The sequence below is a fragment of the Pangasianodon hypophthalmus genome, chromosome 21, assembly GCF_027358585.1.
Source record: "Pangasianodon hypophthalmus isolate fPanHyp1 chromosome 21, fPanHyp1.pri, whole genome shotgun sequence".
In the NCBI taxonomy this organism is placed as follows: Eukaryota; Metazoa; Chordata; class Actinopteri; order Siluriformes; family Pangasiidae; genus Pangasianodon; species Pangasianodon hypophthalmus.
Window position 1 is genome coordinate 16,305,860 of NC_069730.1, and position 16,502 is coordinate 16,322,361.

Sequence of the window (16,502 nt, forward strand, 5' to 3'; positions counted from 1 at the left end):
CTATGACCTTTCATATTTAAAATATTTATGAATAAATTAGAGAAGTTTCAATTAAATAATATCCCATCAGGATCCACTTCAAATCGTTCAACAGCAACAAAATAGTGAAGGCGTAACATAGCACTGGAAGAGCATGTGAATGCAACATTAGTGACTAAAATTCATGTCTGAGCTGTAACCCTCTTAATTTTTACTCAACTTAAAATCAACATTTACTTTTTCACAAAATGTATGTATAAATGTGTGTGTATGTGTGTGTTGATGGAGTGAAAGAGACTGATGCACACAATGTACAACCCTGAAATAAAATAATATAGATGTACAAATGCTATAGTTTATTAGTTCTAATACCATTATTTATTGTAGCATTACAGTTCACCAGAGAAGCCAGACATTAAGCTGTAAATGAACAGGGAATGTTAAGCAGAGAACATGTTTCTACTTTTACAGAAAGTAATGCAGCATACATTATTAAGCATTCCATGGGTTAAACATAAAATGAAGAGAATCAGTTTAACAGTTGGCCAAGGAAAAAACTACAAGAAACATATATTTATGAATTAGTAAAAAATAGAAAAAGGGACACCATTAGACAAGTACAAACTGCCTCAATTGCTTCCATTTTAAGTATTTTCTATAAAAATGTCTATAACTATTAATTATAATATTTCTATAACTTCATATCAATCACAATTCATAATTTCTGTCATAGGTTCTGAACACACAGACAATTTGTAGATAATGCCAGTGTGATGATTAGTCACAGATTATAAATGTCGTACATATACAAGTGTGATTTCCTAATATTATTAATAATAATATAATACAATATAATATTCATAATATTATCCTTCAAAAATAGCTGGCAGTTAGCGGGTCCTGATACATACAAAAGGCAACATTGTTTCCAGTGTGCTTTCAAGTGTGTGCTTTGACTATGTTACTGTATTAAAATTTTTTAGACAGCTGGTTGCTGACATTTTAGTGCTCACTACAAATATGCAGCACATACTAATACATCTAAAGTCATCCCTAGTAGGCCAGACTAAACCTGTTTATATTAATACCTCTGCTAAAATACAAGGACATGTTAGTCTTCCCACATAAATAAAAAAATAAAATGAGTCATACTTATATCTAAAGTGACAGTTTGGCTCTTGTAAAAAAACAAAGATGGATATATATATATATATATATATATATATATATATATATATATATATATATATATATATGTATATATATATATATATATATGTGAGTGTGTGTGTGTGTGTGTGTATAGGCGGTCATGGAAAACTTACTGCACATGGCTGTGTATGTGCTGATGGACTAATTATTTAGTTCAATTCACAAATAAATTTTATACATAGCACCACATCTTGGCGTCTTTTCACTATACCCCACAAAGTGCTGTCTATCCTTGTTTGAGCTGAGCAGCAACAGGCTTCGGTCTGGTGTTTGGGCTACATTGCAACTCAGCCCAGTCCCGCCTATGTAGTGTATCAGATATCACCAAACATACACTACATACTGGGTTAAAAAGCTGTTCTGGGATTTTTCAATGACTGTGCTGGCAACATTGCTTTTCCGTACTATGCTCCAACATGTCCAGCATCTCCAAGATCACAGCTCGGAGTGCCTGTGCCAGCTGTTCCGCACTGTAGGGCTTCCCCAGGGGGGGCACGTGCACGAACGCAGATCGGCCCTTGCCCAGGTACAACGAGGTGTAGTAGGTGTAGTCACACAGGTATCTAATGAGAGCCAAAAAACACATGAGGTGTTCAACAGTGCAACAGTGAAAATCATTATGTAATATGTGATGCGGCCCGATGAGAAGCTGAGTTAATGTTACCACAATAATAAAAGCATTATTTTCTTATAACAGCACATCCTGGAGTGTTTTATTCCTCTACATTAGTTTGCCAAAGGTTACAATTTCTTATTTGTTGATAAAAAAAAAAAACTGTACTTTTTAACTATTTCTTGTTACATTTAATGTTGTGGAACATCTGTGAAACAAGTTAGTTCCTGTGATCACTTGCATTATAACACCTATTGCATTATAACAGACACTTCCTCAGCAACTTCATGATCGCGTATTAGAACGAGAAACTTCTGATCTGATTTACAGCCGAAACCCCTGTCAGAGCTGCCGTTACTTATGAAATTAATCAACACCTTCTGACCAATCAAACTGAGAATTCAACAGTGCTGTGGTACAAATGTGATATAATTAGTGTAGTGTACTTTTGTTTGTGTAAAGCTGCTTTGAGACAATGACCTTTGTAAAAAAGCGCTATACAAATAAAAATGAATTGAATTGAATATAATTACTCTTATGGTTATTACACAAACACACTATTTTCTTATGCTTTGAATTTTATATGGACCACATACCTGCCAGCATCCTTTGAAACGGATACGGAGATTCCGATGTTTGAGTTGTTGACCCTCTTGCAGACAACATCCATATCGATGGCTGACTTGATGCAGTCTGGCCCCCCCTCTATACAGCACCCGGATTTAGGATAGAAGTCACAGTTGTCAAGTCGCCTATAGCCATGGTTATGACCGCATTTTTCAAGGGTTACTGTTGTAGCCATTCCAGACACTCCAACATGGACCACTAACTGTAGAGCACAAAAAAGCAAGATGTTAAATTAAAAAAATAATAATAATAATAAAAAATACTATATACATATTACACAGAGATAGTTTGGCTGTATCTGTAGAATACACTGAGTGGATCATAGATCAGTCACAGATCTTTTTATGCATAACCTGCTTCCTCTCCTTTAATGTGTTCTTCAATGAATAAAACGATTCTCCGTATGATTCAGATCATATGACCCACTTGGTGTCAAGATTGTGTGGACACTTTGCTGAAAGCTGATCGCAAATGAGCTTGGCTGTGTTTAACCACAGAACAGGTACTTGGTACAAGTTTATTTTCATCCCATCTATATTTAAGACTTTGTTCCAGAACTCTAAAGGCTTCTTTATGCATTTAATTATAGTGAACCTTCTTGTCGAGGCTTGTCTGTGGACACTAACTGTGTAAGGTTATGCTGGCATACTCTTCTCTTTAAAACGTCCATGCCCGCATCCTGTACTGAATTACTGATCTGTTCAGAACGTGATAAAACATCATCCAGTGCTATGGTTTCCTGCAGTCAACATCTGCTGACCAGAGCGTTCTTACTTGTTATCAATGAAGCACACAATAGATTTGGAAACAGGTGATATTTTCACTCTGTCTCGGATTGATTTAATCTCCATTTACTGCCTCACAATGGCCTGCTTTATTGACACTGACAAATCTTTCAAGAGACAACAAAGTATTGATGTATATAAAGTAACAGTTAGGATCCACTCTTGGTCTTTTTTATTAGATCTCCTCCACATTAACAATACTTCATCTATATGTATATACCTTCTATAATATATAGTAAATATTTTATAAGTTTTAAGTGCAGCTTTAATTAAAATCATATATTATATATAAATCTTACTTTCAAGTGTATCATGTTAGAAAAAAGTTAATAAAATTATGACAATAAAAACAAACACCAAGAGAAAATTCTAATTTATTAGTGATTATTTTAATGTGGCTTTGAATTATATTTTGATGATCCTGACTGTGGGTCTGTGTGGAGTTTTGCATGTTCTCCCTGTGTTTGTGTGGGTTTCCTCTGGGTACTCTGGTTTCCTCTCACCTCCCAAAACATACTATTAGGTGGACTGGCTACTTTAAATTGCCCCTATGTGCATGTGTGTGCATGGTGCCCTGCACTGAACTGGCATCCCATCCCGGGTGTATTCCTGTGGGATTTCCGTGTGAGAATCCGGGACCCACCATGACCCTGACCAGGATAAAGCGAATACTTTAAATTGATGATGAATGAGAAGCGCCCAATAACACTACCTGTGGGTGATACTGATCCCATAGTGCGGGCAGAAGATTCTGGACTGCTTGGTACTCCACAGGAACCTCAGTAACGTGTAGATCCACAGTTGGTCCGAGTCCCAACTCCTTTAGCTCCTGTAATTCGGAACACACACACACCAAAGAGTCCACTTCAAAAAAAGAACTCATGCTTAAGCAGACAATGTATAAGAAGTCCCTGTTTTGAATGTATAAGAAGTTCCATATTCACAGAACCTGAAGGTTCAAAAGTATCTCAGGAGCCATAAGGTACACAGATGACAGTGGACAAGGCCTTGAGCATTCTCTACATTTCATTTGGGATACAGCCAAATAATTTATGTTCATATAGTGACCTAACACAACACTTCCTTATCGCATTTATTGCACGTGCACCAGATGGAGACATACATCACAGTCCACAGCACTTGTCAGCTGGGTCCTTGGGTCAGTCTGGTTACTGTTTAACCTCTAACTGTTCTAAAAGTGCAAACTACAATACCTGCACTGCCACCCAGCTTGCATTAACAGCATGTTCTCCAAAAGGTCCAAAACCTATAGAAAGACAAAGTGATGAATAGCATTTTTTTTTTAAATTTATACTATATATATTTTTTTACAGTTACAGTCTCATACACTTCAGAAACACAACAGGTGTCCAGATACTTACGTCCATCTACATCAACACAATTAATGAATAACTTTCATTACAGGATTGTTAAATGCATAACCTTTAATAACATGAAGTCTAAAGTCCCATACACCGTAAACAAACTTTTTCCAAATGAAATATAAATCAGATTGTCTACAGTTTCTATATAAATTTTGTCTATATAAATTTGCCAGACGTTATCATAAATTATAGCTAGTACTACTATTAAACTCAGCTGAGTGTGTGTGTGTGTGTGAGAGAGAGAGAGACTGAGTGAGTGAGTGAGAGTGTGTGTGTGTGTGTGTGTGTGTGTGTGTGTGTGTGACTAACAGTGAGGGTTTTCTCTCACTTCTAATACAACCAATGGCATACCGACAGCTCTCATAACAATAACTGTACAACTCCCTGATAAAGGCTGCGCTCGTGCTTTGCCTGTTTGCCCACCAACAGTTAACCGAGACAAAACGAAATGTTTACCTGTCACAATAACCGTCTTCTTTTGCTCCATGACACTGACACTAACGTGAGAACCGAGCGAATTATAATTTTTTAGATGATAAAATAATGTTTCATAGGAGAATCCGGACCCGAACAGACAGCTTGATGACTGGTGCTAAGATAAATACAACTCCCATCAGCGCTTCCGGTAACGCTCTCTCTCTCTCGCGCTCTCTCGCCTATTAGCGAAGACGCTACAGCGCCATGAAGCGCCACAGCGCCACCTGCTGTTCCGGTTACTCACCTCACCTACAGGTTATATTAGCTAGGAGGCTACAATCTAATATCTATCAACAGTTAAACTATTAGCGTTGAGCAGTGCATTATATCACAACGTCTCATCATTTGCGTAATAAGTATGATGTCTTTTTTTAATTCTGACTAATAAAAATAATATGGAAAATTATCTAGAAATGGTAAAAAAAAAGAAAAAAAAAGTTTAAGCCATTGTCTCAAGAACAAATGTATTGCGTAGCTGAGAAGAAGAAGAAGAAGGAAAAAAAAAAAAACAAGTTGGAAACCTGGCTTCCGGTCTGAAATGTTTTGCTGCGTCTCAATTCGTCTAAATAGTATCCGAGGTCAGAATTAGTGCGTCCCAAATCGTAGTATATTGAAATGAGTATCCCAAAGATACCCGGATGGTCTACTACTTCCGGTAGGTTTTTGAAGTTTGGCGCTGTGCATACTTTTTCAGCTAATATTGCCCACAATTCCTTGCGCGATGGAGGAGGAGTTTTGTGACAGTTTGCTTCGCCGAATTCAAGGACGCATTTTAAAGAGGTGTAAATGAAATGTGGAAAAATAAATCAAGGGAATGGTAAATTAAATTATATAAATTATATAAGGAATAATGAATGAAAAAAAGCCGTTTGTTTATGGTGACAGTGTGCGTAACTAGGCAACGACGTTATCTTCCATTACATGACGTGTTAGTATGTCCCAGTGCTTCCATACTGAATGGAAACACACTCAAATGTATGTACTTTTTCTTCACAAAAAAAAGAGTACATACTTTTAGTGCATAGTATAAATAGGCGAATTGAGACGCAGCATTTGTTTGGATTCGAATTGGCCTCTTGTCAGTCATTTTATAGACACGCCCCCAACGTCCCCTCCCATCAGCAATAAATCCTTATGAGGAAAAGATACATGTTTACAGAGTTGTAACTTCACTTTCATGCAGCTGAATGCCCGAGTGCATCTGAAAGTGATTTCATGACAGTCCTTGTTAGTGGTAACTCTAGTTAGCATGCTAATTCTAGCTGAAAAACCATAAGTTTAGGGGGTGGAGGTTTGTGTACATGGGTGGAAATGGGGCGGACTCAATGTATTTAAAAAAAATAATAAATAAAACATTCAAATCTTATTCAGCTCATCCCATTTAGACCTTATTTTCACAAATCTTACATAATACACCTTTAAAGGCAGACAAGCAGCTGCATTCACGATTTCGCCGTAGTGCTCTCCTGATGCCGTGTTGTCTCTGAATAAAAAAACACGGTAAACATAAAAGCTGTAACTACTAAACTACAACACTAAACTTACAGTTCTGTAATCTGTCCGTTTGTGTAGTTTGTACTTTGGACAATGTGTGCTTTGACTATCTACCGTCTGGGCTTGAAAGAAATCAGCCCCAGCCTCGCTTCTTCATACCATTCTGTATATTATTCTTCCATACGTTATTGGTGCTATTGCACTTGGTTACACAAAATACAAATAATCCACTTTAAGTCATTGTTAACAATCTTTTTCTTATCTTTTTATGTTAAATGTCTTTTTATTATCTTTAAGAACCATCATTTAAATGCTTAAATTGCATTAATTACATTACACTGTTACATTTCAGCGTAATTTCCATAAAACTTACTAACCTTTACTGGTTAAAGCCAAAATTGAAACAAGAGGGAACAAGAAGTGTTAAAGCAGTCAAACACCATGTTAGCTTCATGTAACGATTCAGAGTTAGCTTGGAAGCATAACAAGCAAACTAGCATAAATCTCCTTCAGGAAACTATACCCTGAAACACATTAAATATGTTTATACTGAAATATTTGTAATGTGCTTCGAGATTCTGGTGCTAATTTGTTGACTGGAGCTGTATTTTTGTTAACAGTTGTCTGCCATGCGTTTAAAAAGTTTTAATCGTTTCAAAGATAAGGATTAACTGTCAGGTTTCACTGTTAGCGCCTAAAAACCGAAGAGCAAGAGCTTCTTTTCTCACGATTTTTAGCGACATTTACTGTCATATTTATGAGAAATCCAACATAGAAGTAGTGGAGACAGCAAACAATGGACTCAAAGTTCCAGAATGCAAAGAAAATACACAATGCAGTTGCGCCGAGTTACAGCAGAGACTCAGCTAAGCTAGTTAGCGGTCTACAAGATGACAAAGGTAATGGTGTTTTATTGGGAGTATTAGCATGAATGTTGAAATTTCACAATTGTTTGAGTAGAGTTTACAGATGAGGGCATGAGAAAGCTGGACAGACTAAAGACTTAAAGTGCTGCTGCATCTCTCTCTTTAGGTAGAGATGAAGCTAGGGCTAAATCCCACTATTAGCAAGTTGGTAAATGGCATTGTGGATAATGTAGGAAACCGATAACCAAGGTGAAAATTGACCAACATGTTGAACAAATTTTAAAATAAGAAAAAGTCAATTCAGAATTTTGTCACAAAATAAATCTTGGAAATCATTGCAGATCATGTGTTAATTATAAAGATGTATATGCAAGTCATTCAGGGTGGAATTTTCCTTTAGTGGTTAGTACATAGTTTTAAATATGTTTTAAACAAATATTCGATTTAATCTAAATACATATGTTACTTCATCATTGTAACATTTGTATTTAGACATTCAGGATTGTATTTGTAAATTGGATTTATCTAAACTCATATTCTTGTTGTTCAGCATCGTGTTTATTGCCCTCAGTGTTCGTGTTTTGCTTGGGGTGAAAGCTTTAAGGTGTTCCTCCTTGAGCAGCAACCTGGGCAACCGGTTATTTGGAACCTGTGTCAAAGAAAATAAAATTAATACTAAAGCTGGCAAAGCTACAGCCAGCTCCAACCATTTATGAAAAAGAAATATGTAAATGAATATTGAAGGTATCAAATGAATAATAAACAATGAATGATCTTTTAAGTTTAAATATGTGAGGACATTTTTTTCCCTACAAAACCCTGGTTTCAAAATTATTGGAACCACTACAGATGTACAGTCTTCCACTGAGAGAATAACAGTAAGCCTCTTCCTGTAAGGTCTAACAAGGTGTAAGAATCTCTGAGTGGCATCTTGGAGCACAGTGGAGGATTTGGAGATGGTACAGTCCTACAAACACCTGCTGATGGTTTAGCTAAACATCATACTGGGCTGGACAGATGATACTGTACTAGAAAGTCCAGTGCAGGCTCTTTCTATCAATCTGTTGTGGCCTTACTCTGGATTTAATCTGAACTCTGTGGATGCAGTGACAGTAAAGAGTATAGTAGCAGTTTTGGAGAATGTTGTGAATGATTCTGCCCATCCCTGCTATGGCATGATATCCAGGAGCACCTTTAGCACTTGTAGTACAACTCTCAGAAAAGAGCTTCTTTCGTGCAACCCTTGCAAACTGCTTGAAGTTGTGGATATGGCATCTACTTGCTGATATTAAAAATTGAGAACTTAAAGCTTCATATAGACCAACATCTCATTTTTCAAACCTGATAAAACTATATGGTAACAGGTTTGCTGTATTTAATTTCTTATGTCTTTATCTTTATATTTTTTTCATATTACTTGGCTTGTGCAGTGTTTTATCTGCCATTGGTTTTGTGTGCGACCTCACATTTACATCCCAAGGAAAAAAGGCCACTAGAGTTTGTCTGACTGACACAAACTATGGTCTAAAAATGAGATTTTTTTTGCCAGTGTTTAATTCTGTTAAATTATGAATGCTTGGGGCATGTCTAAATATTCCTAGTGAGAGATAATTATTGTCAAGAGCAACTCTAGAGTGAATATATGTCATATTTCACAAAGACAGTACATAATAAGAGCTCAATTTGGCTAATTTAGCTTCTAAAATATAACAAATGCCATTTAAACCCATTGAGACTATGTTTCTATGTTGGCTATTAAAATAATATGGTTTAACTGTATCTAATTGTAGTAAAACATGACTTATTAGAAGAACATTCATGCATCATACAGCTCTACCAATGCAAAATAGTAAAAACAAATGGCTCTATGTTTCTGCTTATTTCATGCTGCAGCTTTCTAGAATGTAATAACCGAAAATAATAAAATTAAAATATGCGTAAACAGTTGACTAGCTCCTCAAGCTATCGTGCTTGGCAATAGACATCTCTCTACTCTGTTTAAATAGCCATCTAACCACAAATTTGAAAAATATTCACTGAATTGATTTGAGTGGCAGCCACAGATCATTAAAATCAGGCCCGCTGGCTCAGACCTGCATGACAACACGGAGAACAAAGATCTGGTTCAAACCTGTTTGCGTGAGTTGGTCTCAGAAAAACTCTGGGGCGTTTTAAGTCCTTGTGTTTTAGAGCGATGCCTTTGCAACTGTGGTATTCATATATTATAATCACCTCTGTTCTTCTTGGCCTTGGGCTCCACACATGTGTGTGAGTCATGAAGTGGAGCCATGTAACTGAGCTCAGAGGAGGCCAATGAAAAGGGCCTGCAGTTTTAGTGTTCGAGTGCTTTGGTCCCATCCAGCTGCATGTAACCAGTGTTAACAATGCTGCAGCATCTGAACTCAAAGAATCACACACTTCTAAATCAAATGAATACCATGTAAAATCACCACACAGATCCCTGTGGATAAGAGGAAGAACAGATTAATTGCCTAGCTAGAAATTGAACTAACGGCCCTCTGACTCCCACTATGGATCTGTAATCTCCTGTGAGCACAAAACTGAATAAACCATTTTTATGAATGCAATCTCTTTTCCTTTTTTTTCTCCCTTCACTCCTCCATTAACAGCAAATCATTTCCAAGGGTGAAAAATATCAGTTTTCTGCCACCTACGCATCTTCAGGTGCCCTGCATCCTCCACGTCCTTTCTTCCCTCCTCCACTTCATTCACCTGCTTCTGCGTCAGACCCCATGTCAGGGTTGCCATAGTAACAAGTAACACTGGTGCTGCTCTCTGATGCAAATGGTCCACGGACGTCACCGTTCCCTGTCGTCATATCGGTTTGTCCTCCCTGCTTCTTTCTCTGCGTGCACAGTTATTTATAGAAACCATAGAAGCAACCACAGAAACGAGTATGATTCATTCACATCTTCAAGTCAGACACCAATGTTTCCTCACAGATACAGATCTCAGACAGGTGTCCTAGGTACAAAAGAAAGAAATATGATTCTGTATGCGTGATCTGGTCATATAACTGAATCTGACTGAATTATTTTAGTGTTTTATAGAAAGCTGCACAAATAACACCACATAGAGCCATTTCTATTATTTTGGTTTGGTAGATTTGTATGATGCATGCATGTTCTTCTGATAATTCATGTTTTACTACAATTAGATATAGTTAGACCATCCATATTATTTAACAGCCAACATACAGAATAAATATGTTTAATTTGTGTCTCAATATGTTTAAATTGTGCTTGTTATAATTTAGTATGTGCAAATGTCAGCCACTTAACTTGGGTAAATCACAGTATATAAATCATAAAGCATTTTAAGAGCCAAAATATTTCAAAAGTAGGACTGTAGTGTTTTTACCAAACTCACAGCTTCATCTAAAGCAGAAAAGCTAAAATATTAACTTAAAAATGACATTTTTGTCTCATTTGAGTCTTATAAACTTTGATAAGTGTGTATTCAATTTCATCACCTAACCTATTGTCATGTAAATGTGTAAAAACCCTGACAGGTATCGTTTCTCGAATGTAAAAATGAACGGAAAATTGCGTTTTAAATGTTCAAAGACGTTCACAAGCTGAAAGAAAGCAACATTTTCCTGCCAGACTCTGTGGCTGGCCTCGCGCTGTCCCCACCCTCACGCGCTCTATGTTGCTCATGACATCAACCCACAATGCACCGCGCTGTTTGCAGTTGTCCCAAGTTCTCCATAGCGACGGCGCCTAGCGCCGCCCCTTATTCAAATGAAACCGGAAGAAAACGTCATTTTTGGCCAATCTGAGCGCTCTGAAATGACATAATGGAATTTTCTGGGATAGAAAACTTGCAAATGCTTATTTTTACGCCCATAGGTAGAGTTTCTCAAGACCGGGTTGAGTTGGTTTAGAGGACGGGGAGAGAAGCTCAGCAAACAGGAAACCTAGCAAAAAAAAAAAAAAAAGAGTGATAAAAGAAGTTACGTAAGAAAGACGTAGAGAGAAAGACAAAACATATTGCGAGGAAAAACATAGGAAAGCGCGAGCGTAGTGTTTTGTTTTTCTTTAACGCGGCGGGAGAGCGCGCGACCGGGCGACAAGGAAGACTAAAGCAAACAGGCGTGTGGATAACGAGCTCATCGCACCCCTCACTGGGGGGGTAGAATGGAAACGATCGTCTGTGTCCTGAACCGCAGCGCCACGGCACCATGAAGAAAGAAATGAGTTTAAACCTGGACGACCAGAACAGCTCGAACCTCAAGCCGGATTTGCGGGACGCGGAAGGCATACTCAGCTCCCAGGACCTGGGGCTCCTAAAGCTGGCCTCGCCTGAGCTGGAGAGGCTGATCATCCAGTCCAACGGCATGGTCACGACGACCCCGACCTCTCAGTTCGTCTACCCGAAACCGGTGAGCGACGAGCAGGAGTTCGCAGAGGGTTTCGTGAAAGCCCTGGAGGACCTGCACAAGCAGAACCAGCTGAACGGCGGCGCGGCGACTCTCAACCGCCTCGCAACAGGCGCCGCTCTCGCCTTGCCGTCCGACCTTCCGGTCTACACGAACTTGAGCACGTATGGAGGCGGTGCGCTGGGCACAGCTGTGAACTACTCCACGGACACGATCCCTTTCCCGCCGCCGCCAGCGTCCTCAGCGTCGTCGTCGCACGCGAACACGCCGACCGCGCAGCAGGCCACGCACGCGCGGATCCGTTCGCCCAAGGACGAACCGCAGACCGTCCCCGACGTGCAGAGCTTCGGCGAGAGTCCGCCTCTGTCACCCATCGACATGGACACGCAGGAGCGCATCAAGGCCGAGCGCAAGAAGCTGCGCAACCGCATCGCGGCCTCCAAGTGCCGCAAGAGGAAGCTGGAGAGGATCTCGCGCCTGGAGGACAAAGTCAAGACGCTGAAGACGCAAAACAGCGAGCTCGCGTCCACCGCCAGCGTGTTGCGCGAGCAGGTCGCGCAGCTCAAACAGCGGGTCATGAACCACGTGAACAACGGCTGCCAGCTGCTGCCCACCCAGGTGCAGGCGTACTGAGGATGCTTTTCACTCTCATCAGAGCTGTGCCAACAGAGCGGACACTGATTTTGGTGCTCATGTACATAAGAGACATTTTTTTATATACACACACACGCACACACACACACACGCACACATGTTTACACCATTTTGTAGCAAATGAACTGATATGAACTCTTTGAGAACTAACCCTCCCTCTGGAGCTTTGCTTACCTGCAGAGTTCATTTCCTGTATGCATCTAATAAAACATGGCATAAGATCAAAGGAGTGAGAAGAGATTAGTTGATTCAGGCGTGTTATATGGTTTAAACTAAACAGCAGGAAGGTAGGCCTAAACCTGTCTTACTGACTGCAAGTCTACGACAATTGCATTTACACTACTACGTGTCATAGGTCTCAGGGTCTGGGCCTAGCTACCTGAGACAGGAGAAGACTTAAAGCAGCAGCAGTGTTTTGCATGATAATGATAATGAGACAAACTCAATGAGTGCAACCAAACACAGATGTCGTGCATGCACACTTCATGTGTAAAGCCTTAATTGTGTAAAAACACTTATTAACCAATGACCTTATCTAATTTATATACAGCTATTCACACAATGTCTTATTTCTTGCTGTTGTGACCTGTCATTGATTTACTTGTTTATTTGACACATGTCTGAGTACCGCCTTCAAGATTTCTTGAAATACTGTCAAATAAAAGTGATATTGTATTTGCTCTGTTGTTGTTGAGTTAAATTTTTAACAAGATGTCCCAGTCTCACTGGCTTACTTGGACACAGTCTCTGGTTTTACAGGTTATGTGTGCACAGAATGTGCTTGTCAATTTATTGTGCTTATGTAACCTCACTGCCATATTTTTATGTTATGGGTGAGGACAGCATAGCTGTAAGTATGAAAAAAAAGCCAGCTCTTTATTACAGAAAAAGAGGATATCTAATGTCTGTAAGTGATACAACAATTGTAAAGTATTAAAAAAAGAGCAATACAATTTATGTATTTTGAAAAAGTAGCTTGAGGTCAATAGCACAAATAAGTGAACATGAATGTAAGAGGTGTTTAACATTACTGCAAAGCATTGAACTGTGCCACAGAGTTGAGCTGTATTTACCTGAAGCAGTGTTCCAAGTGATCAGTTTGTCTAAGTTCATAACATCTCCATCAGATTTAGAGAATCTGTGCTTACTATTACTTGTTGTTTATTTGCATAAATCATAATGCCAGGTCTATGCAGTTAAATATAAAAATGCCAGTATGGGGGTTTTGCTGGAACATGTTCACATTTCATAGCACTCTGATATTTAATTGTGACAATACTTCACATTTCTCTGTGCTAATAGCTTAGTTAGACGGAACTGTAGCCTATTTACCAAGGCATTAGTACACCTATTCAATGACATTTAGAGATCCTGTCTTCTGCCTGTTAATGTGAGGGCCATGAGGGAGGAGAGGAAATAACCTCTTACTGATCATATCAGCCTAATATATTTCATATCTGAACTACTTTAACCTTTTAGAGCTAATTAAAGATTCTGTTAAAACCCATTATTCAGACAAAATTACTACTTGAATTTATCAGTAAGATGAAAATGAGCAAGTGTTTAAAATGTAGAACGAGAACAAATGTATTATTTTTATGTCAGATTGAAACAGGAATGAGCATGATTTCAAATTTTAGGATAACATCAGTGAATGTGTATCAGATGTGTGTCAAAAAAACAAAGTTTCACACTACAGTTAGATTCTTGGGAATTTCCCAGAAGAAGATAGATTTCCACAGAAAAAGCGAACAGTGACACTCCCACATGGTAAAATGAACAATAATACCACAATGTATACACAAGTCATGCCACTGCAGCACCACCCTGCTAAACATGTGAGGTGTGACACAGCTACACTGCCTTATCAGCATGTTTGTTAGCAACAGTATCCTAATTTGTGGCAACTGGCACAGTGCACAATAACTTTGTGCAGCAGTTCAGTGCTTGGTTCTGGGGTACTCTTGAGACACCCTGAAGTGCTAGTATGTAATCAAACGCCTCATTCTGAATGCTTGGATTTGAGGGTGGAACATACAGCAGGGAATAAGAAAAGACTGACATTCACATGGATTGTACTCTTTTGGAAGCTTATAATTATATATTGTAGCAGATAGGATGGTTATAGATAGAAATCCTGTATCTTGACTAAATGTTCACATGCCACGCAAAGAAAAAAAAAGAAAGTTTTTTTAGTGTAACTGGGAAATTGTGGAGCAGGAGCAGTACACAAAGCGATACAAATAAAATTTCATTTGCCAAGGGTTATCATAAAGTAAAACTTAATCAGGTCAGCCAAACCTTAAAACACAGCACTGAGTGATAACATCTGAAACAATTGTCCGATGTCTGTTTTTTTAATTTTTTTTTTATTTGAGGTTCAATTTTGTTTTGCATTAGTCCTTTCATTCACATGACTAATAGCGCAAAGGTAAGTATAACAAAAAACAGATAACACTCAGATAAAGAACACAAAGCAGTTTTTTAATAAAAATAAAATGGGCATACTAGACTACTATCACCGTACCTCTAACCTCTGACATTTAATTAACTGAAAGACAGAACAGACTACACCGAATTCATAATGTCATATAAGGAATATGTCATGTGTATTATTAGATATCCATTATTTGAGGAAAGTATTTCTGGCTGAATATTGATGTCTAGTTTTTAGTGGACTAGCGAAAAAGTATAATGTTGTATATGTTTTTTTTTTTTTAAGGAAATGGAAATTGTATAAGATTTTGAGATATTAGAGGTCTTACAGTCATGGTATTAATCAACATTGCATTCTCAATCTAATACAGAGGTGTCCAGTCTTATCCGGAGGAGGGCCGGTGTGGGTGCAGGTTTTCATTCCAACTAAGCAGAAGTCTATTGAAAGCCAAACTCAACTGATTAAACAGGTGGAAACATGTGTGGCTCCTGCCTAATTGGAATGAAAACCTACACCCACACCAGCCCTTTGCAGATAAGCTTGGACACCCCTGATCTAATACTTCTGAGCATATTTTTTAATAGGAACATCACAGTGGAGCAGCAGATAGCACTGATGCCTCACAGCTTCAGGATCTCTGGTTCGATCCTGAGTTTGGGTTACTGTCTGTGTGGTTTTTTTGTATGTGCTTGTGTTCGTTTCCTTCCACTGTCCAAAACCACTATGCTATAGGGGTGTGTGTGTGTGTGTGTGTGTGTGTGTATGCATGGATGGCGGCCTGTATCTGTGGTGAATGCTTCCACCTTTAGCCCACTATTCCTGGATAGACTCCAGATCCACCATGACCCTGACCAGGATAAAGGATAAAAATAATAACTATTTGTACTAGCAGCTCTGTCCAGTAGAGGGAGACACATGGTAGACATTGGCCCACTTACCCTCAGGTATATAATGTCAGAATCTTTGAAACAAATAGACTGTTTTTTTTCTCTTGTGTCTTGCATTCAATCAAACTCCAAATCCACTTCTCTATGCTGGTTTCACCTGAGCTCTGATAATTAGCAGGCCAGCCATGTCCTCTACTGTGCCCTTGAATTCCTGCATGCTAGCTATCCAGACTGTTTATTAGCCTTTCAGACATGTCTGCTCTGCTGACCTTAACTAGATCTATTGTAATTCTGAGAAAGACCGGGGTTAATTAAAAATCCCACAGAGTCAGCAGGTGATTCAGGGCTGTCCGCAGGCCTGCGACAACTGTATAAATTACTGAATAGGCGTCAGTGTTATCGCTGAACTCCCTCTGCTCTTTACTTCTCATGGTCTAGGTCCAGAATCATCTGCTTGACTGAAGTAGATCATTATTTCAGTGAGAATCGCCACATCTGAATAGCACGAAGCTGTGCAGGGTTTTAGTTTTCCTCATTAACAGACCTTGTCCTTGCTTCTTGAGTCATCCATGACATCTTGCTACCTAGAGCATAACCACAAAAAGTACCCATTGTACTTTTGTCCCAGACTCCCATTTTAAACAAGGGAATGACCAGACCACACACAATAGAAGGTCAAATAAA

The 16,502-nt window shown here is 38.8% G+C and overlaps 2 protein-coding genes across 2 annotated transcripts; one reads left to right on the forward strand and one right to left on the reverse strand.

Moving 5' to 3' along the window:
- Positions 1 to 314: 314 nt before the first annotated feature.
- Positions 315 to 5,563, reverse strand: pgpep1 (pyroglutamyl-peptidase I). Its single transcript, XM_026925366.3, has 5 exons — positions 5,058 to 5,563; positions 4,431 to 4,483; positions 3,929 to 4,045; positions 2,401 to 2,633; positions 315 to 1,754 (listed from the first exon to the last, which is right to left on the reverse strand). Exons 1-5 carry the CDS (start codon positions 5,086 to 5,088, stop codon positions 1,562 to 1,564), a joined length of 627 nt encoding a protein of 208 aa, XP_026781167.1. The 5' UTR covers positions 5,089 to 5,563; the 3' UTR covers positions 315 to 1,561.
- Positions 5,564 to 11,278: 5,715 nt separating this feature from the next.
- jund (JunD proto-oncogene, AP-1 transcription factor subunit) lies at positions 11,279 to 13,174 on the forward strand. Its single transcript, XM_026925364.3, has one exon. It carries the CDS (start codon positions 11,643 to 11,645, stop codon positions 12,471 to 12,473), a length of 831 nt encoding a protein of 276 aa, XP_026781165.1. The 5' UTR covers positions 11,279 to 11,642; the 3' UTR covers positions 12,474 to 13,174.
- Positions 13,175 to 16,502: the final 3,328 nt, after the last annotated feature.